General features: G+C 39.0%; 16 protein-coding genes across 16 annotated transcripts; 10 read left to right on the forward strand and 6 right to left on the reverse strand.

Moving 5' to 3' along the window:
• Positions 1–260: 260 nt before the first annotated feature.
• Positions 261–2053, forward strand: WALSEDRAFT_66817 (ankyrin; the record flags this gene model as incomplete). Its single annotated transcript, XM_006955711.1, has 3 exons — positions 261–1037; positions 1084–1699; positions 1749–2053. The coding sequence occupies 3 exons, from the start codon at positions 261–263 to the stop codon at positions 1994–1996; spliced, it is 1641 nt and encodes a 546-aa protein (XP_006955773.1). The 3' UTR covers positions 1997–2053.
• A 26-nt stretch (positions 2054–2079) lies between these two features.
• WALSEDRAFT_34437 (putative rsec15) lies at positions 2080–4579 on the forward strand (the record flags this gene model as incomplete). The annotated part of the gene is made up of 5 exons (XM_006955712.1): positions 2080–2325; positions 2374–2493; positions 2542–4373; positions 4422–4458; positions 4505–4579. The coding sequence occupies 5 exons, from the start codon at positions 2080–2082 to the stop codon at positions 4553–4555; spliced, it is 2286 nt and encodes a 761-aa protein (XP_006955774.1). The 3' UTR covers positions 4556–4579.
• A 39-nt stretch (positions 4580–4618) lies between these two features.
• On the forward strand, positions 4619–6051 carry WALSEDRAFT_30743 (hypothetical protein; the record flags this gene model as incomplete). Its single annotated transcript, XM_006955713.1, has 5 exons — positions 4619–4670; positions 4721–4884; positions 4931–5066; positions 5112–5598; positions 5644–6051. The coding sequence occupies 4 exons, from the start codon at positions 4622–4624 to the stop codon at positions 5399–5401; spliced, it is 639 nt and encodes a 212-aa protein (XP_006955775.1). The 3' UTR covers positions 5402–5598; positions 5644–6051.
• WALSEDRAFT_61766 (hypothetical protein) lies at positions 5465–6094 on the forward strand (the record flags this gene model as incomplete). Its single annotated transcript, XM_006955714.1, has 2 exons — positions 5465–5598; positions 5644–6094. 2 exons carry the CDS (start codon positions 5465–5467, stop codon positions 6092–6094), a joined length of 585 nt encoding a protein of 194 aa, XP_006955776.1.
• Positions 6095–6233: 139 nt separating this feature from the next.
• WALSEDRAFT_34442 (hypothetical protein) lies at positions 6234–7384 on the forward strand (the record flags this gene model as incomplete). The annotated part of the gene is made up of 3 exons (XM_006955715.1): positions 6234–6416; positions 6469–6851; positions 6900–7384. 3 exons carry the CDS (start codon positions 6234–6236, stop codon positions 7336–7338), a joined length of 1005 nt encoding a protein of 334 aa, XP_006955777.1. The 3' UTR covers positions 7339–7384.
• Positions 7335–10229, reverse strand: WALSEDRAFT_34444 (hypothetical protein; the record flags this gene model as incomplete). The annotated part of the gene is made up of 5 exons (XM_006955716.1): positions 7335–7608; positions 7653–9713; positions 9759–9869; positions 9918–9981; positions 10035–10229. 5 exons carry the CDS (start codon positions 10227–10229, stop codon positions 7448–7450), a joined length of 2592 nt encoding a protein of 863 aa, XP_006955778.1. The 3' UTR covers positions 7335–7447.
• Positions 10230–10233: 4 nt separating this feature from the next.
• WALSEDRAFT_59019 (20S proteasome subunit) lies at positions 10234–11199 on the reverse strand. The gene is made up of 3 exons (XM_006955717.1): positions 11117–11199; positions 11023–11064; positions 10234–10976 (listed from the first exon to the last, which is right to left on the reverse strand). The coding sequence occupies exons 1-3, from the start codon at positions 11174–11176 to the stop codon at positions 10299–10301; spliced, it is 780 nt and encodes a 259-aa protein (XP_006955779.1). The 5' UTR covers positions 11177–11199; the 3' UTR covers positions 10234–10298.
• Positions 11197–14754, reverse strand: WALSEDRAFT_59020 (homoaconitase). Its single transcript, XM_006955719.1, has 3 exons — positions 13978–14754; positions 12121–13925; positions 11197–12073 (listed from the first exon to the last, which is right to left on the reverse strand). Exons 1-2 carry the CDS (start codon positions 14462–14464, stop codon positions 12253–12255), a joined length of 2160 nt encoding a protein of 719 aa, XP_006955781.1. The 5' UTR covers positions 14465–14754; the 3' UTR covers positions 11197–12073; positions 12121–12252.
• Positions 11197–15264, forward strand: WALSEDRAFT_59021 (hypothetical protein). Its single transcript, XM_006955718.1, has 4 exons — positions 11197–12073; positions 12121–13925; positions 13978–14747; positions 14796–15264. Exons 1-2 carry the CDS (start codon positions 11213–11215, stop codon positions 12256–12258), a joined length of 999 nt encoding a protein of 332 aa, XP_006955780.1. The 5' UTR covers positions 11197–11212; the 3' UTR covers positions 12259–13925; positions 13978–14747; positions 14796–15264.
• WALSEDRAFT_30747 (putative thioredoxin) lies at positions 14481–15256 on the forward strand. Its single transcript, XM_006955720.1, has 2 exons — positions 14481–14747; positions 14796–15256. Exons 1-2 carry the CDS (start codon positions 14505–14507, stop codon positions 15243–15245), a joined length of 693 nt encoding a protein of 230 aa, XP_006955782.1. The 5' UTR covers positions 14481–14504; the 3' UTR covers positions 15246–15256.
• On the reverse strand, positions 15248–16501 carry WALSEDRAFT_59022 (hypothetical protein). Its single transcript, XM_006955721.1, has 2 exons — positions 15845–16501; positions 15248–15797 (listed from the first exon to the last, which is right to left on the reverse strand). The coding sequence occupies exons 1-2, from the start codon at positions 16495–16497 to the stop codon at positions 15275–15277; spliced, it is 1176 nt and encodes a 391-aa protein (XP_006955783.1). The 5' UTR covers positions 16498–16501; the 3' UTR covers positions 15248–15274.
• A 229-nt stretch (positions 16502–16730) lies between these two features.
• On the forward strand, positions 16731–17945 carry WALSEDRAFT_55852 (hypothetical protein). The gene is made up of 3 exons (XM_006955722.1): positions 16731–16829; positions 16875–17616; positions 17665–17945. The coding sequence occupies exons 2-3, from the start codon at positions 16894–16896 to the stop codon at positions 17908–17910; spliced, it is 969 nt and encodes a 322-aa protein (XP_006955784.1). The 5' UTR covers positions 16731–16829; positions 16875–16893; the 3' UTR covers positions 17911–17945.
• On the reverse strand, positions 17918–19390 carry WALSEDRAFT_34458 (gamma-glutamyl phosphate reductase). The gene is made up of 2 exons (XM_006955723.1): positions 19219–19390; positions 17918–19167 (listed from the first exon to the last, which is right to left on the reverse strand). Exons 1-2 carry the CDS (start codon positions 19378–19380, stop codon positions 17962–17964), a joined length of 1368 nt encoding a protein of 455 aa, XP_006955785.1. The 5' UTR covers positions 19381–19390; the 3' UTR covers positions 17918–17961.
• A 20-nt stretch (positions 19391–19410) lies between these two features.
• On the forward strand, positions 19411–20336 carry WALSEDRAFT_34463 (zf-DNL-domain-containing protein; the record flags this gene model as incomplete). The annotated part of the gene is made up of 2 exons (XM_006955724.1): positions 19411–19650; positions 19703–20336. The coding sequence occupies 2 exons, from the start codon at positions 19411–19413 to the stop codon at positions 19892–19894; spliced, it is 432 nt and encodes a 143-aa protein (XP_006955786.1). The 3' UTR covers positions 19895–20336.
• WALSEDRAFT_66830 (hypothetical protein) lies at positions 19725–21414 on the reverse strand. The gene is made up of 4 exons (XM_006955725.1): positions 20985–21414; positions 20694–20937; positions 20534–20648; positions 19725–20486 (listed from the first exon to the last, which is right to left on the reverse strand). The coding sequence occupies exons 1-4, from the start codon at positions 21083–21085 to the stop codon at positions 19900–19902; spliced, it is 1047 nt and encodes a 348-aa protein (XP_006955787.1). The 5' UTR covers positions 21086–21414; the 3' UTR covers positions 19725–19899.
• On the forward strand, positions 21326–22331 carry Rrd1p (PTPA-domain-containing protein; the record flags this gene model as incomplete). The annotated part of the gene is made up of 2 exons (XM_006955593.1): positions 21326–21448; positions 21492–22331. Coding segments are annotated over 2 exons (963 nt in total), but the record flags the coding sequence as incomplete, so codon positions are not given.
• Between the last annotated feature and the right edge of the window lie 5 nt (positions 22332–22336).

Here is a 22336-nt window from a genome sequence, read left to right on the forward strand (position 1 = left end):
GATGCTGTCGTCGTTCATCTAATGACGCATCAGAGATCTGCAGTTCTCAGAACCTCTTTGGTGGTTTATATATGCTCGTTAATGTTACTACGTTAATCATCTCTCTATCTAGTCGTGTGAGATGAAAATTTTCTATAAATGTACATATAGTATATTATGAGAGATCATCTACTTCCAGTTACATACAACCCCCATAGTATGACAGGTAGAGCTATACCTTCTACCCATCTCCATCTCCTTCTCAGTTGATTACCATCACGATGAACGATCCCTTAACAACAGAGTTCAACTACGAACAAGATTTTAAATATGACGAAAGCAACGACGAGGAGGAAGAAGAAGAATTCATCTATCAACCACAGGACAACTTGGAAGAGCCAGAGCGAGAAGTCAGTCAGCAATTTGAGAATAGCTTGCAGTTAAATACCTCGGGTGATAAATCTGACGATGAGGTTATCGATTCTTTATTTAAAGCTGCATCTATCGGTGATATCGATACACTTACTCTCATACAACCGTCATTCACACAATCTAATGAAACTAACAAGAGATCTGGTATTACACCTTTACACGCTGCATCCACAAATGGCCACTTAGATGCCGTAAAATACCTTATAGAAGAAGCTGGCGCGATTGTCGAACTCGAAGACAGAGAAGGTGAAACCGCTCTACTTAGGGCATCACATAAACCATCAAATATACCAATAGTCACTTATTTACTCAGCATCGGTGCAAATGTCGCACACGCTGATAATGATGGCTGGAATGCTCTCCATAATGCTTCAGCTAACGGTTCAGAGGATGCCGTTAGAATTATTCTTAACAACGCAAATAAATCTATTATTGACAGCCTTGGTGGTTTACAGGCTGGACCAGGGTATACTGCCCTCATGAATGCCGCCAGTAGAGGCCACCTTGATGTTGTAAAATTCTTGCTCACAGAAGCAAGTGCACCAGCGGACCCATTTATTCGCAACAAATCAGGTGCGACTGCCTACTCTTTAGCTGCTGAGAGTTTGCATTTCGATATTTGCGAGGTTAGTGTTGTCTGTTTCGTCAAATGTCTCATTAACAACTCATTAGTTCATATTAAACGCTGAAAAAGCCCTCGTCAAGGACCCTCTATTATATAATCCTCTTGAATATCACCAATCAGTACCAATTTACTTATTAGAGAACCAGCGCTTGGATTGCCGTTTGTCAACACTCGCAAAAACAGGTGGTGTCCCTCGCTGGTCAAACTCTGGATTAGGTCAGGGAGGCAGAAGACCAAAATGGGAGTTGCCAGACTCGCGTCCAGTCGATCTTAGCGATCCATTCAATGATGTACAGATACCTTCAATCGCTAAGCCCTTCACTGTCAACTTGACGAGCATCTCGGGCAAACCTTCGAGCAACCGAGGCGCTTACTTCTGGACTACTGATGATTGGCTTGTATGGAAGTCGATTGGTAAGGAAGATGGTGAAGGTTGGATGTATGCGCATGACTTTAGCGCACCTAACTCCGAATGGAAGATCAACAAGACGAAGGAAATTGAGACGCTCGAGAAGGGCAGTGGCGTAGGATCTATCAAAGCTACTCAGATGTTTGGTGGTAGAACTGGCAAGAGTGGTAGCAAAACAAGCGCTTCAGAGAATGTTGACAAGAACTACTGGGTAAGAAGGCGAAGATGGGTAAGAATTCTCCAAAGAGATCCAAGTGGGTTTTATATATATCTGCATCGTTTACAATTGCTAACTAAAATCAGCTTTGACATTACCATACAACTCACCTGAGTTGAAAATACCTAAATCAAAACAAGTTGAAATGACAGACATTGGTGTACAAAAGAGCCCAGAAGAGCAAAAGTTAAAGCCGAAGAAGTCACAAAGCATTAAAAAGAGTCATTTGAACGCTAAAAGCACACCATTTAACCCAGCAAATGCAATAAGTATGTCGACACCATCGATGCCAACAGCGACAACGAGCTTTAGTGCTAGATTCCCAAAGGTTTGAATGTTAATAAAGGAAGAATTTTGTAAATACCTATTTTCATACATACGTACAATCTCCTACACTATCACTATCACAATCATTATATGCTGCATCATCAAGCGAGAAAGCGGCCGCATTATAACGAGGAGGATATAAAAGCGCAACTGTCGCAAGTACATCTCATAGAGTTTGATAGCTCGAATGCACAGGACGAGTCCTTAGAGCTACTTGGACCGATTTTGAAGAATATCAACGAATCACAACAGGAGAGGGATTATATAAAGGCCTTGGATGCATTCATTACTGAGAAAGATAGCGAGCTTGAAGAACAGTGCAAGTACAACTATCAGGTGGGTATATACTCCAACAGAGAAGCTAATCTAAGATGGCGTATTTAGGATTTCGTCAGCTCTGTCAAGACTCTGTTGGGCGTACGTAAAAGTACGATGCAATTAAAGCAGAAGATCGTACAAGTGAATGATGACATGCAGTCTGCTGGAAGATCATTAGTTATGAAGGTATACTTATCAACTTAGACGAAAGGCCGCTCTAATATACTCCCACAGAAGAAAGAACTACTAGAAATAAACAGAGTACACAATAATATCAATGACGCTACAGAAACTATGCAGGCTTTCCAGCGTGTACTCGAATTGATGAAGAGAGTCGATGAACTGATAGCAAATGGCAAATACTACGCAGCTTTGCGCTCTTTGGATGACCTGGCTATATATCAATTACCACCGTTAGCTAATTACACACTCGGTGCACACCTTTTGGAAAGTATTCCAGCGATGCGTCAGACTGTCTGTGATAGTGCATCATTTGAACTGAAAGATTGGTTGCTTGGTATTAGAAATGTGCAAAGAGTCGTTGGTGGTCTCGCTCTCTCATACACTAATGAAAGACAACAGAAATGGCGCACGAAGAAGCTCTCTGATCCAGTATACGCACGTAGTGGTATAAATTCACCGTTAGAATTGGTTATGAACCAGGATGACTTTGATCCACTTGATAATGATCAAGTCTCCATTGACTTTAAACCACTTTTGCACTGTATACACATTTACGACGCTTTAGCTGCTCGTGCTGATCTTAGGAAAGCCTACCAAGAGGATAGAAAATCTCAAGCAGATCTGATCCTTTCAGCGAGATCTAATGAAGATTTCTCTGAATCTTTACAACAGTTGCTACAAGACGTCGTTGGATTTTTCATAATAGAGAAACACGTATTGGGTTTGACGAATGGATTTAGAAGTGAGATTAATGTAGATGACCTTTGGGATCTTATCTGTTCGGGTATTTCAAATGTAGTCAGGGAAGGGTTACGCACTTCACAGTCTTATCTCAAAGTTAAGGAGAACGTCATGACTTTCATATGGACTTTAGAGAGATATGAATTTGACGTACAACAATTGAACACACTCCTTCACGCTCTGTTTGAAGAGTATACTACCCTCTTACACGTCAACTACAAGCGTGAATTGGAGACAGTCTTCAAAAATAGTGATCAACAAGCTTTGGTTGTAGATTCAACGAAGGATTTAGAAAGCGTATTGGAAGTATGCTGGGTTGACAGTTCTTCATTTACAGCTGCATACTCACAAAAACCGCCTATTCACTTACCATTTTCAAGTATATACCCAGAAGCATGCAAGTTGTTGAGACGTTTCATTGATGACTTTTACAAATACACCGAGGGATTTTCGCAAATAGATACGGATAGTTTGATAGCCAGTGCCTTGGACAGACTAATTAAGGAGGGTGTAGTGAAGACGCTTAGCGTGATATCAGAGGGTATCTATAACCTTTCTCAAGCGGTTCAACTTGCCGTCGACACTAGTCATTTAGAATTGGCTGCCGGAGAATTAACAAACCTATTGACAGCTCTACATGGCGCACTATATGATAAGTCACGGCCAACCAGTGAATTGGAATGCAAAAAAGACGTTCGCAAGCTCTCACAGCAGACATTAACAAGAATAAACACCCTGATTGCTAACAAGCTAGACTCACTATTTGAAATGGCTGAGATGGAATTAACGCCTGATTTCTCAAGCAGTTTGAAGACTGACGTCGAACCAAGTGAATATTTACGTGAAATGACGGATTATTTATCATTCATTAGTTCATCAACCTTGACTAATTTGCCAAGCTCATTACGTGAACAGGCTTACACTAATTCTGTGCAGCATATTGCTGAAGGTATACTAGATCTAATCGTAGGCAGCGAAGTTGATGTCATAAATGAGCACGGGCTGGATAATGTTAGAGTAGATGTTAACTACTTGATGGCACAATCTATTGATGGTCGTGACCCGCCTACATTGGTAGAACTCGACCAGATATTGAGACTTATAAAGTTGAACCACGTCCAGGCATACTTTGAGAGTTCTACGTGGGTTATTTTTTTGATTCTATTATCAGTTGCTAACGAAATGTGTAGATTTAGAAGGTCGAAGTATGCGAATGTTACGCCAAAAGTGAGTCAAATATAATTCAGAGTATCACCAGCTCATATCGTCACAGAATCTCTCAGCTGTTCTAGATAAGCTCGCCAAGAGCCACCTGAGTCGATGAATTGTATGATGCATTTTAAATTTGTTGTTTCTTAATTTCATCATTTCTTGCTATCTAACGATCAAGATGGATGGACGCCAAATATCAGTGTATAAACCCTACGAAAAGGACGGAAGTGAGCATCTAGTTTGTTATATAACACATATATTTACAATAGACCTTTAGATAGATTAGAATACCCGGAATCTTACTATGAGCCAACGTCGAGCGAGTTGGCGAGAGCGCATACAGCGACGAGCAAGCGTCTAGAAAGCCAGTATGAAGGACCACTTAAGACGAAAGCTATTAGGGAGAAAGAGGAGAGACAACGCAAAGCTAAATGGCCAACTGTGGGTCTCTATGATGTCGTAATCAAACTGCTTATAATCAATCTAGACCAAAATACGCATAAAATTCTCAGATAGGAGTATAATACAGTCAGAATTCAACAGCGTTGATCAAATTGGACGCGTGTATGATTTCGTTAAATTGGCTTTAGACGATAAGTACATAAATGAGGATTTCTTGCTATGTAGGTTGGCTTTCTACAGAGTCACAGATTCTAATCACTCAACAGATCAAAGTCCACCTAGGATTGAGTTCAAAGTTACAGAACAAAAGTCATTAATCGATTTAGGACTCGCACCATCGTCTATTTTAATGATAAAGTTCGCTAATGAGAGCTTAAACGCGACAAATTCTAAAGCACCCCTAAAGGGTAGCCTAGTCGAGTCTGCAGACTCGCTGCCTACACCACCGTCATTTGATACGCCAATGGTTGAGCAGAAAGAAAAGAAGAAAGTAGAAACAGAAGACAAAAAGGAGAAGAAGATACCGAAATGGCTTTTAAAAGGTTTGAAAAAGTGAAATTTGTACTGCCCTTATTTTTTATCGTACATATCCTTTAGATTCCATCATTCTTGTTATCAGATGTCAAAAAACGCATACGATAGACACAAACAATGGAAATATGAACAAGAGAAGATATACAGGAGGGATTTTAACCTGGAAGCTGAAAGAGATAAGGGAGTCACAGAATTTGATCTTATAAAGCAGAATCACAAGTGAGTGAGGATATTATGAAAAGAACACTTTATAGACTTATTTAGATTCCTTAAAGATGAAGACCTATACGATAGTGATGAGGAAGTTAAGGAGACTACAGAAGAAGTCACAGACCCGTATGCGCAGAAGCTATCTGATAAATACTACGACTCATTGTATAAAGAATTCGCCATAGCTGATCTCAAGCATTACAAAACACAAATAAGCCTTCGCTGGCGGACGAAACAGGAGGTTGTGGATGGTGTCGGAGAGACAAGCTGCGCTAATATACGTTGCATGACACGAGAATCAAAATTGATACCTTTCGAATTACCATTTAACTACAAAGAAAATGATATAGCAAAGAACGCAGAAGTTAAGGTCGTTTTATGTAGGCATTGTTCAAAAAAGTTGTCATACAAGCAAGACAAAGACAAAGAAGAAAATCTCATACGATCCAGACGAGAACATAATAGAAGCCGATCACCAGAAAGTCGTAAAAAACGACCTAGTTAGTTACATTCCATTTGAATATTTAAAGAGTTATTAGGAATGTGTGAAGGAACGCATATGGAAATGTACTAAAACGTTGTGATATGAATATTAGTTCATAGATAAATCCGTCAGTGGTTTCTGCTTTCACTTAATACACCAAATGGTTGGAAAAATTTCCCTTTTTGCATTAGGTCTGGCTTCAGCAGTCTTAGGACAGAGTAAGGATTACCCTGGTGTTGTATCACAAAATGAGAACGGTCCAACAAACCCGGATACACCAGAGCTCGATACAGACACACCTGAAGATTCTGAAGCGCGTTTACTCACAATCAACAACATAGACGTGAGTTTGAGATATTTACAATCAAACTAATTGTTGATGGAACCCTTTAAAGGACTTCTGTATCTTTGGTCCAAAGGATGCTGACCAACCTATTGGTGACACAGAAGCAGAACAAGTAGCTTGGTGTACTCAACCACGTAACAACGCTCGCTTAATTCCAGAGGGTACATTCAGCGGTGTTCACTTCACAAAGACACCTTACTATATTCAGCTCCAGGGTTGGGGTGATCTCACGAAAATTGGTGTCAAGGATGGTGATTACGGTGGAGAACTTGATCCTCATGGTGCAAAGGACCTTGGTAACCCTATTGGTGGTAATGTTACATCAAATATTAGCGGCGAAGATACATTTTACGAAGAATGGATGGAGTTTATCAGCTTTGAACAATTCTGTCTCAGAGTTTGTACCGCGGGTGATGATGAGTTCCCAGCTGCGTAGGTTCCTTAATAGCCATAGCTTGAACGATCTAACTCGATATCCAGTGTCATGTGTGAACACAAGCTCGATATTATGGGTTGTGGTTTCGTTATGCCAGGTGATTATAGTGAAAAGAACTTCCAAACGTGTGATGCTGATGCAGCTTATCCTCCGGGAATTTACCCAGTTGAAGACGGTTCCTACTCTTCTTTCGCTCAAAGATGGACAGGCACGATAACTCAAACTGATGGCGTCGAAACTGTCATTACTGTTGGTGACACAGAAACACCATCAACTGTACCAATGACACCAAGCTCATCTAACTGTGTAACTCAATCAAGTCTTAATATGTATGTCGAAAGCGAAAGCGAAAGCTCAAGTCCTAAACCAACATCAAACAATTCATCATCAAACGATGACTCAAGCGCACCAAAGAGCGCAGTCGCGGGTGTAATTCTCACATTCTCCATTGCAGGATTATCAGCTCTTGCAATCTTGTCATAAACTTGTATCTATTACTAAGGTGAAAATTTGATATTTTACAATAACGAAAAAAGTGAAGATTAAACGATACAAATGTGCTCAAATGTCCATCCGTAGACCACATGCTATTCTAATTATATTTATTATCTTGATCATCTTCCTTATATTTTGGAGGAGATTCAATTTGTTCTTTGTCAGTTGATGATTGTACTACGAGCATCTGTGGACATCCTGCTTCATTTCTGTTATACATACAACCCAATTCTAATGTGAGTGTTTGCGCAACAGATCCTTCAAATTGGTTAGCTTAGTCGAAAATGTGTGTAAGTACCCACCTAAAACTCTACCAAGGTCTTTTATTTCATTAAGTTCGTCATTCGTGATCTGATATTTGTTATTATTTAACATGTCGTCCGCTTGGCTTCTAAACAAAGATGTGCGCTGTTGATCTAATTTTCCTCTACCAACTATGAGCATATCTTCGCTATGACCATCGACCAGAACCTGCTGAAGATGATCAATCATGCTTGAAATAATATTCTCAGCTTCGACTTCTATAATTATCTCATTTTCAATCTCAGTTGATGGTACAACATCATGTGATTCTCTTCTATTGAAAACATAACTCAATCCTCTACTTTGTTGTATTCCGGGTGCGACCATAGTTACTTGACCATGTAATGTATCATCAGTACTCTTCTTTGGTTGATTGTTTGGTATCATTTCGTTCAGTTCAGCTTCTTGTTTACGCTTTGTTTCTTCAGATTCAGATTTAATCTTAAATTTAATAATGTGAGCGTCAATTCCATCATTAGCTGCCATCTTTTTAACTATCTCTAAAGCAGTTTCATCATCTTTACCACCGAAATATGGTAAAATTATCTTAGGTTTACGATCACTTTTGGCTACTTTCGTGGTATGTTTAACTAAAATATCCAAAGGTTGTATGACAACACCAATCGCATTCTTTGATTCCTTTAAAAGTGCACCAGCAAAAGAACGTGGTGTGCCAGCTTCAGCTGTTAACATTGCTTTTGTACCGAAAGTTGATCCAGAGGGTATCCAAGGAGTGATCAACATACCATTCCTATCGATATTATTGACATATTCTAAAGCAACTCTGACATGGTCATCTCTTTCCGCTAACAATGAGGTAGATTTGCCGAGACATTTAACACCACTTAATCTTTGGAAGCTTGTTAGTCCTTCAACTAAGTGAGTACCTTCTGAATTTATGTTCATATGTGAGTGTCCGAGGTATTCTGCTGCTGTCGCTCTAACAATGTAAGCTCTAGACGTTACTTCAATAGCGTGTAAATGCAAATTAGTAACGTTGTATGATTTTGAATGTGATAAAAGCGAAATGAACTTTAATGCAGGGGATAATGGTGGTGCCATAGTGTTAAACACCATGACAATAGATTGGGTATCTTGAGATGGATGATCAACTATACCACTCTCTGTATCTTCCTTCTCATTACCTGGATGAGCATTCAAATCTATTCTATTAAGATATACCCAATCAGCTAATGGTCTGACTGTCAATGTAGTCAAAATGAAAACCATAACTAGTTGAGCATAAACCAATTCAGAAATGACGCCGAGTTCTAAACCAACTGAGAGAATAACCAATTCTATAACACCTTTAGATTGCATCAAGAATGCAACACACATAGCTTGTCTCCATGGTAAACCAACTAAGCGACAACTGACAGCTGTGCAACCACCTTTACTAATAAATGTTGCAACTAATAATAAAAAGATTAAACCCCATGCTTTACCCGAATCAAGAAGGATAAAGTTAGTGTTCAAACCACTAGCAACAAAGTATAATGGTAATAAGAAGATCATAACTGGAGTTTCAATCTTCTCTGTCATCTTTTCAGGGAAATCGTGTTCATGTGGGCAACAAGCACCGAACGCGAATGCACCAACCATTGGATGAAGACCTAGAATATCAGTGAACCAACTTGAGATGAGAGCACCAACGATAGTCATCGTTGCTATACCAGTTGTGAGCTGGTACTCATTTCTTCTATAGAAGTAGCTGATTACATGTCTAATAACGAACCAACAGAAGATGACCAAACCAATCAAACATAGCAATTCCCAAAGCGCATTTAATTGATCACCACCGGATGATACTGCTGTTGATATAGCTAGTAAGATGTAACCCAATGCGTCATTACATACACCAGCCGCTATAGCAATGGCACCTAATTTCGTTGCGATAATGTTCAACTCGACGAGGATTCTTGATAAAATAGACAAAGCTGTGACTGCCATTGAAGTAGCAATGAAAAGGAAGAAACCGATAAAGTTTATGGATGGATCAGCGAATTCTCTGTACATTATAACAGAGACGCCAACGGCGACACCAAAAGGAATGAGTAAACCTATGTAATATGAGTTATGCACCACTTGATAACTTATATTCTTACCTGGAATCGTCGTAACTAGGGTTTCCTTCCATAAACGTTTCATAAGATCGATATCAGTTTCTAATCCGACGAGGAACAGGAACAATGATAAGCCAACGTTTGAAGTTAACGCTAATCGGAGTATTAGAGTTTTATTTAGGCTAAAAATTAATTACTCACTTAATAATGCTTTATTCTCCCCGCCAAATACAGTTTCAGTAAAATTTGGAATGGCACCGAATGCCTGTCATAAATGTCAGTAAATTATGTAGACTATAGGAAGACTATATATCTTACCGTCGGCCCTAGTAAAATACCAGCTATAATTTCTCCGACAACCGGTGGTTGCTTGATATACTTTAAACCAAATGACAAAATTCTACACAAAATGATAATGATAATCAACTGTAATAAGAAAACAGTTATGTTCTTAACCGGATTGGTTTCATCGTTTAACGGGTTCTGCTTTGCTAGCAACCCGTAGTAAGACATGACTGTCAAGTTTGAATGATGATGACATTTTGACAGATAAAATTAATATACAATAAAAAAAAATTGAGCTTATGTCATTGCAGATTGAGCATCTAATTGTTGTTGTAACCTCGATTTACGTTGCTCATCTAATGCTTTATTCTCTTGTTCTATAGTATTCACTATATCTTCAATAGTTTGATTGTCAAGCTGTTTTACCTTTTCGCCCTTCTTCATAATAGAAATTTCGATATTCTTGGCACCAGTCTGTACGACTTCAAGTAAACTCTTGATCGTTAACTTTATTGCGTCATCATCATTTAAATCATCTTGGTAGTTTTTCTCGAGGAATTCTCTAACAGTCTTTGATGATTTACCAATAGCGATAGATTTCCAAGCTGTGTAAATACCAGATGGTTCTGTCATGTACAATTTTGGTATATTATCGTATGGATCGTATCCAATGAGTAAACAACTCAAACCGAATGGTCTAACACCACCTGATTGAGTGTATCTTTGTTGAATTTGCGCGATGTGTCTTGTAATGTACTCTACGGTGACGGGATCTTCTACGGTGAGTCTATGTGATTGACATTCAACTCTAGCTTTATCGACGAGAATTCTACCATCAGCTGTTAAACCGGAGAAAGCAAGAGAGACGTGATCATCCAAGTTAACGACTTTCTTTATTGATCTAGGGTCTTGAAGTTGTAAAGTTGATTTCTTTTCTACACCGAGGATAACGATATCTTTACCAGCGAGACCAACCTTAGAGGTGCTGTTAGAAGTGAGCTAGCTTGGTAGTAGAACTTACAGCACATGTACCCTTTCTAACAGCTTCTAAAGCGTATTCAACCTGGTAAAGGTATACGTAAGCCTGATAAGAAAGAATGAAAGAAGGCACTCACTTGGAATAAGTGACCATCTGGTGAGAAAACAGTCAATGCTCTATCGTAAGATCGCGACATTTGGGCTCTTCTTGTTGTATGACAGCAAAGGTCAAGATGGATGATTACTTGTATAAAATCGAAGAATTAAAAATAAAAAATAATTTTAAATTCAATCTACAGAATAATTTATTATTTAATTTAGAGGAATATCTAGTAAATTTGGGTAGTTTTAAGGATAATTTGGTTGCTATTGATTCTAAGTTTAACGATATAAATAATGATTTAATTAAAATAAACGATAAATTATCTCAATTAAAGTATTCTAATAAGCTCTTCATTGACAATCTTACAAGCCTATACACCAAACAATCAGACTTAGAACGCCAACAATCGGAATTGCAGTCTTTTATTGATAAATTCACATTATCCGATAAGGAGTCGACCTCTTTACTCGACAATAACCATCCAATTGATGATACCTTCATATCTTCACTTACTAGACTATCAATCATAAGAGATGACGCTCAATTACTATTAAACGATAAAGATAATGATATCGGTTTAGAAATATTATCAATGTCATCTCATCACTTTGAAGTAGCCCTTAATAAGCTGTTAAAATGGTTAAAATTCGAGTTCACAAGTAAATTCAATAGATTTTCTATAGAAATTAAGCCTTTGCATATACAATCATTGAAGAAATTAGCAATTAGAGATGACCTATACTTAGAAGCCTTACAATTTTTAACTTTACAGCGAAAGAACCTCTTAGAGAGGTGCTTTTTGGATGCTCTTACTGAATTTGAGAATAACCAGGATATCATAACAGACCCGATAAAGTACTCAACAGAATTGCTCGCTTGGTTACATCAACATGCAGCAGATGAAAAGGATTTTCTATGTGATTTACTCGATACGGATGATGTGAATGAACAGCTATCGAATCATTTACAACCACTCGCTAATAGAATACAAGTGGGTAATACTCTTGAAAATAACCTTTGCTAACAACATAATAATAGTTACAACTCACGCATGCTCTCAATTTCACACAGCGTTCACAAGATCTACTCCAGTTGATATCGTTTTACGAACAATCACTCAAGAATTCAATAAATGCAAATTGTATCAATAATCTATTCAAGAAACTGCTTTTATAGTCTATTCTTAACCCATCCTTCAAGTCCACCTGCAATCCAAATATCTTGAACAGCCGTACCAACTCTTGCGGCAATGTATGTTTTTATGATGTTACCTTCGCTATTAATTATATCAATTTTACCATCAGAAGTTGAAATTCTAACGTTTTTACCAGAGTGGATTGTTTGTTCTCCATTCAAACCACCCTTACCTCTCTCATTTGTTGGTGTATATTCCTTCGTTAAATCTTTAATCAACTCAGGACATTCGATTACGATCAAACCGTTGTTAATAGCATTACGTCTGTAAACATCACCGAAACTACCACCTAATACTAATGGAATACCTGCGTTCTTAATAGCAGTTGCTGCTTGCTCTCTTGAACTACCAGTACCAAAGTTAAATCCAGATGCCAAGATAACACCATTCTTGTTATCTTCCGTGTCAACTTTATCATTCTTCTCATGTAACTTTTTGATAATCTTTGCAAATGATGGATCATAATTCTCCATGACTACATCAGCTTGTTTCTCTGGTGTAATATCATCTTGGTAGGTGTATTTACCTGGATACATACCATCAGTTGTAAGATTATCTTGTGGTGCGAAAATAAGTGGACCTTCGAATGATGCTGGGAATCCTGGTAAGAGATCCTCCTTTATTATTGGCTTTTCACTAGTTGATTCAGCTTCCTTCTTTTCTATACTATATTCAGGTTTGTTTGAGGTAGATAAATGCAAATTCTCAATCTCATTTGGACCTGAAATGTATCCTTTAACTGCTGAAGCAGCAACAACAGCAGGTGATGCTAAATAAGCCAAAGCGTTAGGAGATCCCATTCTACCTTTGTAGTTACGGTTTGTAGCACTAATACCAACTTGACCATCTTCAAGTAAACCAGTTCCTAAACCAATACATGGTCCACATCCAGCTGGTAAAGTTTTGGCACCAGCATTAACTAAAGTTTGCCAATCACCTGATTGTTCACTATCAGATTGAACAACTGCAGAAGCAGCAGCAATGTAGAATTCAACACCATCTGCTATTTTCTTGTTTCTTACTATATCTGCAGCGGCTTTAATGTCAGATGCACGACTGTTTGTGCAGCTAACCAAATAAGCCTTGTCAATCTTGACCTTCCTCTCTGTTAATTGTGGAAGTGGAGTAGAAACCTTGACAGAGTTAGGACCAGATACATGTGGAACAAGTGTTTCGAGGTTGAGAATCAAATGAGCGGCGTAACTAGCATCTGAGTCTGCCTTCAAGTTGTTCTCTTTAAGATGCTCAATACGCTTAGCGTTGATACGTGGATGCTCTTGACCTGGAGTATGACCAGCTGATGGTGCAAAATTTGAGAAAGCGCCAAGTTCAAGCTTCTTTGCTTGAGATTCATACCACGTGATAGTCTTGTCGTCTACTGGGAACACACCAGCAAGAGCACCCCACTCAGTGGTCATGTTAGCGATAGCTAAACGCTCGTCGATGGAGAGTAAGTTTACACCATCACCGACGAATTCAATAACACTGTTGAGTACTTCATCCTTGTTGAAGTTACCACAAAGTGCGACGATGACGTCTTTTCCTGTAACACCCGGAGAAAGCTTTCCTTTAAGCTCTACCTTGACAACAGGTGGTACTTGCCACCAAGTGCGCTCGGTAGCCCAAATAGCGGCTGCATCTGTTCTAACTGTTGGTTTGTCAGAAGGTCTTCTCTTTTCGGAAAAATACGAAAAACGCACCAATTGGAGTACCAAGGCAACCAACACCACCGTACATATTAGAATGACTATCGCTAGCAACTACCAAACTCTGTGGCCAAGCGTAACCCTCCTCGATAAGAATTTGGTGGCCAATACCTCTACCGGCTGGGTAGAAATCAATGTTGTGCTGCTTAGCGAAAGCTTCCATTTTAGAGTATTTCTCCAAGTTTTTCTCCGACTTGTTCTGTACATCGTGATCGATAGTGAAAACCGGTTGGCGGGGGTTTGCAGGCGATTTTGCACCAATAGTTTTAAACTTTGAGATGACAGGACCTGTGTTATCGTGTGTCATAATGTGTTCTGGCTTAATCATCACGTAATCGCCAGAGCGAACTTTGTAGCCCGGAGAAGTACCGACTGTATAGTTTGATACGATCTTCTCTACTAAAGTTTGAGACGGTCTGAATACCGTCGTTGAGAACGCTCTGCGTGTAATTCTGAAATTTGGTAACACCCGACCAATCATCTCCTCACAGTTTCTAGTTAAGAAACGACGACGATCAAAAATGTTGAAAGAAGTGCAATCCCCGGAAGAATTTCAGGATATTCTATCAAACAACTTGAACAGCCTTTCGGTTCTAAACTTCTGGGCTCCATGGGCAGAACCTTGTCAACAGATGAACCAAGTTACGAAGGAATTGGCTGAGAAGTACACAAACGTTGTCTTCTTACAAATCGAAGCCGAGTCTTTGCCTGATATTAGTGAAACTTTCGATATCGAGGCCGTACCTTCGTTTATTCTCCTTAGAGTGAGTCGTTAGATTTTTATCTGATAAACTTCTAATTTAAGCGAAAAGGGACACACTTTATTAGAAAGAATATCAGGCGCTAATGCAGCATTACTTGCTCAATCCGTCAGCAAACACGCTCTCAATTCCGCTCAGAAATCCGCTCAATCATCGACGATATTACCTCCTCAAGCACCAGCCGCAGTTGAAACTGAAGAAGAGCTCAATAGTAGGTGTCTGAATATTATGAAGCAATCAGACGTTGTTCTATTCATGAAAGGTGACCCTGATGCACCAAGATGTGGTTTCAGTAAGCAAACAGTCGCTTTATTGCGCGAACAATCAATTGAATTCAGTCATTTTGATATTTTACAAGATGAGAGTGTTAGACAGCACCTTAAGAAGTTGAACGATTGGCCAACATTCCCACAAATTATCGTCAAAGGTGAACTCATCGGTGGTTTGGATATTCTTCGTGAAATGATTGAGCAGGGTGAATTACAGCAATTAATGGAGTGAATAAATATACATATAATTTATTATTACAGCTATTCTATGATCGTTTGCTTTAGTATTGCAGTTCTCATCCATTTCCTACGGCGAGTGTAGCATCCCATACCATTCTTACTCGTCCATCTCTCCCATTGATTATCACCATATGACCATCCTTGATCATCGACACCATCTACAAGGTTATTTTCTTGTGTAGATACACCATCAACTGATGTTCTCCGGTGTACTTCTTTTTCACCTTCTTTTGCATCTTTATTTGACTTGGATTGGTCACCAATTTGAACTGAATGTCTATTGAACTTTGCCAAACCCTGCTTGAGTGCTTTCTCAGCACCTGATCTGTCGACAGAGAAATTATGTGCTGTTTCTTTATCATCTTGCTTATCAGATATATCTGGTAGTGCTATTTGCTTGTATGGTTTAGACTGACCTGGTGTAGCCACGACCCAAGTCTCGTCTAACCATGTCCAGGTGTATACAACTTTGTCATCTGTAGATGTGCGCTCTGGGAGTTCGAATGTAGTTGGTGGTAGTGTTGCGTTCAAACCCGAATCTGACCTGTGTAGTTGTTAAAGTGTTCCCACGCCAGAAAGCAATATACATACCAAGTTGGCCTCTCGCCAGGCAGCAACGCATGCGTCCAATCGAGACCCATCCACCATCTTTGATTCTCGTATATTTCAAAGCGATAATATGATTCTTTGTTCTTGCTATTGTGTTTCAAAGTTGAAATTTTTTGCTTTATTGTCGTCAAAATTGCTGGTTTGTTATCTTTAAGATCAGAGCTAGCTTTCAAGCTGTCTATTATAACGTAAACCTCTGGGGAATTCATCAAGATAAGGAAGGTCAGGAGACTTGAATAGAATGTTCTCCTATCGAGCAACAAACGAAGTGCTATAACGACGACCAAAGTAGATAGTAGTAATTTGTTTGGATATTTAGTAATATTAAACTGTTTGACGCTGATGTTTATCCTTTCAAGGTGAATAACCGCTTGGTTGATATCTTTATCAGTTTTGATAGATTTGTGTGGTGACTTATCTGTTGATTTGCTATAATGTAACAACAAGAGTGAAATAACGATAGCAGATAATATTTCCACCCAGTTAATAAATTGAATGACTAAATTCAAGCTAATTAAAGCGATAAGACTGTTTATTTTATTCTTGAATTGTAGAATATCGATAATTTCTGATAGAATTCTTAACGTCCCACTGAATTCCATCAGTAGATTCCTAAAATCGTCATCACGTTTCATTGCTCGCTTACTTTCAACCTCAATTCCGCCTACTTAATATCGGCATATAAAAGCTGAAAATATAAAATTAATTTTTTATCGTTTATTCAATTAATATCGCTTTTTTTATTCAATTTTCAAGCATCCTCTTAATGCCTTCCCCCGTTTGATATTTATTGTCTACACTCCCTACAATCACGATTGAAAATGTAAATACAATAGCAAAATAAAAATATCAGCTAATACCTCATAAGGTCTGACTTGTTGGATATATCTAACGAAGCTCGTAGACTTCTAGCTATTGGAAACTACTACGAAGCTTCCAACAAGTACTCAGACGCGTTAGAAATTGTGTAAGCTTGCTTCTTAATATAGTTAACAAACTAAAGATTCTCCAGACGCGAGAAATATGGTGAGATGTCCGTAGAATCAGCCGGTTTGCTTCTCAAATATGGTGAAAGTCTATACCTTCACGCAGTATCACAATCACATGTAATTGGTAAATCAGGTGACGATGCACAAGAAGAAGCACCAGCGAGTGCAGAACCTAGTGGGTCAAACACCCAACAATCTGGTTTGATCCAGTTATCTGACGACGAAGACGATAATGATGAGGAAGCTCCAAACGATGAACAAGAAGGTCAGGACGACGATGATGACTTCGGTGCGGCTTGGGAAGTCGCAGATTTGGCTAAAGTTATATACCAAAAGTTAGAAGGTGATGATAACAAGCTTTCTTTGGCTGATTCGCACATGTTGTTGGGTGATATTGCACTCGAATTAGAGACATTTGATGAAGCTGCTGCAGAATACAAGAATTCACTCGATATCAAACAATCAATCCTTAATGAGCATTCGAGAGTACTCGCTGAGGCTCATTTCAAGCTCGCTATCAGCTATGAGCTCGTACCAGGACACAAAAAACGTGAAGATGCATTAGTTCACGTCAAGCAAGCCAAAGACGTCCTTCAAGGTCGCCTTGACGATCTCAAAAAGCGCGTTGAAAGTGGTGCACCAGTTGAAGAAGCAAAAGAAGGTGACACACCAGCAATAAGAGAGCGTGTCGAGAGATTGGCAGTCGATGACGCAAACAAACACATTCAGGACATTTCTGAACTTATTCAAGACCTAACATTGAAGGTATGCATCTTTTCTCCTACATTTATCAAATCTCACAATTACTCACAGATCGATGAACTAGAACAACCACCTCCACCTTCATCTGAAGACCCTTCAAAATCTACCGTAGACGCTATCGTCGCTGAAATGGATAAAGCAAGACAGACAATTTCTAGTGACGCACCAGTTAACGTTCTCCAACCAAAGAAGAAGCAAGAGAAGAGAAAAGCAGAGGATGACACCGACGGCGATGCTGACAAGAAAGCAAAAATGGTAACAGAAGAACCAAAAGAGTCGGAAAACAAGGCTAACTAGTTTATTTGCAAAATGCTATTTATTTGTGATTAAAGAAAATAATACCAAATTCTAATACCATGGTTGACGATCATCTTTAATTGGTGTATGGCTGAAAGATTTACCTCCTGATCCGAATTCACCAACGATATGACCCTTATCAGCGATACTCCTGAGGATATACTTGTAAATTACTAAACCTTCCAATCCTACTGGACCTCTGGCGTGTGTTTTACCAGTAGCTACACCGAATTCAGCACCGAAACCATATCTAAAGCCATCCGCAAATCTTGTTGAAACGTTGACATAACAACCTGCACTATCGACACCCTTCATCCAAGTATTCTTGTTTGTGTCATTCTCGGTGACTATGCAATCTGTGTGGTGTGAACCATGAGTGTTAACGTGTAATATTGCTTCATTTATACTGTCAACTACTTTAACTGATATTTCATAATCGAGCCATTCAGTTTCATAATCTTCATCTGTGGACTTAACGAGTTGTTGCGAATATTGTTGCTTTATGCTATCTGACAAAGCAGCGAAAGATTTTTCATCGAGGTGCATAGTAACTGGGTTCTTGTTCGTGAGGAGTGCTTCAGCAATAGTGTTGAAATTGCCTAACTGCGATTGGTGTACGAGGAGGGTTTCAGTCGCGTTACAGACACTTGGGTAGTCAGTCTTCGAGTCGACTACAACCCTTACTGCCTTTTCAAGATCTGCAGATTCGTCGACAAATACCGAACAAATACCATCTGCGTGTCCCATTACTGGTATTTTGCTGTTTTCTTTTATCGAAGTAACGAGAGCTTTACCACCGCGAGGAACGACGAGATCTATGTACTTATCGAGGTGTAAGAGACTGCTGACTTCTTCTCTTGTGTTAATAGTTTGTATAAGGTGTGGTTTCAACTGGGTGCGTTCAGCTAAAGCGGTTTGTATGACATTGTTGAGTATAAATGACGTATTCTTGGACTCTTTACCGCCTTTTAATATAGCTGCGTTGCCAGATTTGATAGAGAGTGCTGCCACGTTTATGACAACCTCAGGGCGTGACTCGAAAATGACTAAGAGAACACCGATTGGACATGCAACCCTATAGAGTTCTAATTCTTTGTCTAGTTCAACAGCGTAGCTTATTTTGTTATTTGGATCATCCAATTCTGCAATTTCCTCTAATGATTTTATAATTCCGTTAAACTTAACATCGTTGTTGAGTCCTAATCTGCGTAAAGAAGGTGCAGACAACTTTCCTTGCTCTACCAATAGAGCAGCCTCCTATGAAAAAGATTGTTAGACGTTTATTTTCCTCAGTAAGAACTTATTCACCTTTAAATCAAGCTCATTAGCTGCGAAAACTTCATCTTTACGTTTGATAAGCTCATCCTTGATAGCTAACAACGCCTTTGAACGCTCTGTAGTTTCTAACAATTGTGAGGCATCAAATGCATCTTTGGCATTAAATCCTAATAGTTCAGCTTTTTCTGACATCAGACTTCTTGATTGTATACGTCCAAGATGATGACTCGTAATTTAATCAGAAGATTTGCAGCTGTTGGGTGCAGCTATAGACCAACTCCTACTAGAATACAGCTACCAAGTTTTACGAGGTTACATTCAAGCAATCACAATATCCCAACTGATGGTACATCGACACCAATTGGAAAAGTTGATCCTAGACTCAGGATAAGCTTCACTTGTACAGTTACAGACTGTGGAGAGAGATCCACTCATGAATTCTCAAAAAATTCATACACAAAGGTATTCTTATGTCATCACTAATCTTCTTCCTTGCTTACATAAACAATAACAGGGAATTGTCATCGTACAATGTCCAGGATGCAAAAATCGACATCTAATAGCAGACAATCTCGGTTGGTTTAACCAGCCAGCTACTGGTGAAGGTACACTCCGTACGGTTGAAGACCTCATGAAAGCCAAAGGTGAAAAAGTGCGTAAAGGGGTATTACAACAAGGCGGAGAAACCATTGAATTCTCGGATTAAATAATTTAAATGCGTTGTCTAGAAGTATATGTCTCCATTCCTGTATCTTTGTCTGTTTGCGTTCGACAAAATTTCATCACCATTCTCTCCAATTCTTTGCTATCTCCAAGGTCCCTAATGAATGGGATAAAGTCTACAGAGAACCATTTTTGGCGTGTCTTGAATAATTCTTGGAATCGCTTAGATGGGTTCTTAGATAAAGATGACGTAGTAAAATATGTTATCTGTCCAGCTTCTATCAAGTAGTAACCCTTCAATAAGTTCAAGTTACACTGATCTTGTAGTTCATAGCCAGACCTTGATTTCCAATCATCAAGAAACTTCTCAAATGCCGTTGCTCGGCTTTGTACTTTGAGGAGAGATAATCCAATTTCCTTTACGAATGCCTGACTATCTAGTGTCGTATCGCTGTTCATATACCATCCAATAACAGTGCTTATGTAATCTCTATTAATATTATGGTCTTTGTTTATACTGTCTGCTAGTTCGTCTTTGTCAACCTTATTGAACGACATATCAACAAGCTCTAAAGTGTTAAGTATCACGTCGAGGGCGCGCAAAAGACACTCTGGATCAACTGGGCGGTATTCTCCTGCATGCAGTTTAGTGAATTTACGGAACACTACTTTAGAAACACACCATTGAAGCAGACAATACGTCTATCTGTGAAAGCCTGACGAATTTCCTTATCACTAGCTTGTATTTCACTACTTATACGATCATAATCATATTTTAACCTCTCTTCAACATTATTCTAGGTATTATCAGCAAAGTTACGCGCTTTTATGTTCAAACTCACGTCAACTTCAGTTGGATCAAGTAAAACGCGATGTGAGAGTAACATATCTATTTTGTCGATATTTGGACTACATTTCTGTACCTCTAATATTTCATGGAACGTATGTGCTATTGAGTATTCATCTTTATTTGTAGATTCGTCTAACATCGTCAAACTGTTAGAATGCATTCTATTCTTGAGTGAGTAGGTATTATCCTGCGTGCATAAGACGACGTCTTCATCGCCGTCACCTTTGAATAGCAGCCTTCGTCATTTAGAACGCCTGAGTGCCAATTCAAAGAGTACACTCACAACTTCTGATCGTCTAAAGCTTTTACTAGCTCATCATTCAGTTCAAGTAGCTTGAAATCATTTTTCACTTTGTCCTCAGGTTTGGTCGATATCTTTATCATCCTTGGATAGACGACAGTTTATGAGGAAGACATGGATAGTCCACAGAGGAGAATATTCACAGAGAGCGACGTATACCAATGGACGCATTCTAAAGCCTATACTAGACTCATTGCTTTCATACAAGAGTTGAATTCTGCTGTTGTTGATAGAGCAATTGATATTGACAACTCTGATGAGTTGACAGGCTTGGAGGTGTGTCCAATTATCTGTAGGAGCTATATACTGACAGAGGTAAGACTATCGATAATCTTATTACACTCCTCAAGGAATTAGATAGCTGGATCGATGATATCAAGCCAATTGATACTCCTCAGCGATACGGTAACATAGCTTTCAGAGACTGGGGAAGTAGACTAGAACAGGTTAGTTATTATCTAAAAGCTTCTCGTTACTAAAAATCCCAAGAATGCAGACAGACTCATTAAACGATTTAAAGTGGATGCAGATACGATCAATCAGTTGAAACCAACTTTATTGAACGCCTTTGGGTCATTTGGAAGAATAGATTATGGTACAGGTCATGAATTATCTTTTATCGTCATTTTGTTAATGTTGAAACAAATGGGTTTAGTACAATCTGAACATTATTACAAGTTGGTATCATCTGCTTTCGTGACTTACTTGAAACTTGTCACGCGTTTGCAACTAGCTTACAAGCTCGAACCTGCTGGTAGTCATGGTGTTTGGGGATTAGATGACTATTGTTTTATGCCTTACATATTCGGTTCATCGCAATTAAAAGGTAGTGATAGACATCCTTCTCAACTCTTCCAGAAAGATACTTTTCCCACACCCAATGACAATCTTTACGCTTTAGCTGTCACAAATATTGCGAAATTCAAATCTGGGCCGTGGCATGAACATTCACCGCAAATATATACGATCGCTCATACTGTACCAAACTGGGCAAAGGTTAATAAAGGAATGCTGAAGATGTTTGACGCCGAAGTTCTCAAGAAGAGAGTGGTTGTTCAACATCTATTGTTCAGCTCTTTGTTTCCATTTGAAAGAGATCCTTTAGCAGAATTTGAAGATTACGCACAACCCCAAGTAACTCGCTTGCCATCTGCAAATAATACTGGCTTACCATCCTCACGATTACAAAGACCTACAACAACATCTGACACGCTACTTCCTCCACTTTTACCCAGAAGTGAACGTAAAAAGCAAAATCAAACGCTTTCTTCGTCTGGATCAGCCGCTGCCATCACATCGCCATTTGGGGTGTTGTCAAAACCATCTTAGTAATA

The sequence above is a fragment of the Wallemia mellicola genome (assembly GCF_000263375.1).
Source record: "Wallemia mellicola CBS 633.66 unplaced genomic scaffold WALSEscaffold_1, whole genome shotgun sequence".
Taxonomy (NCBI): domain Eukaryota; kingdom Fungi; phylum Basidiomycota; class Wallemiomycetes; order Wallemiales; family Wallemiaceae; genus Wallemia; species Wallemia mellicola.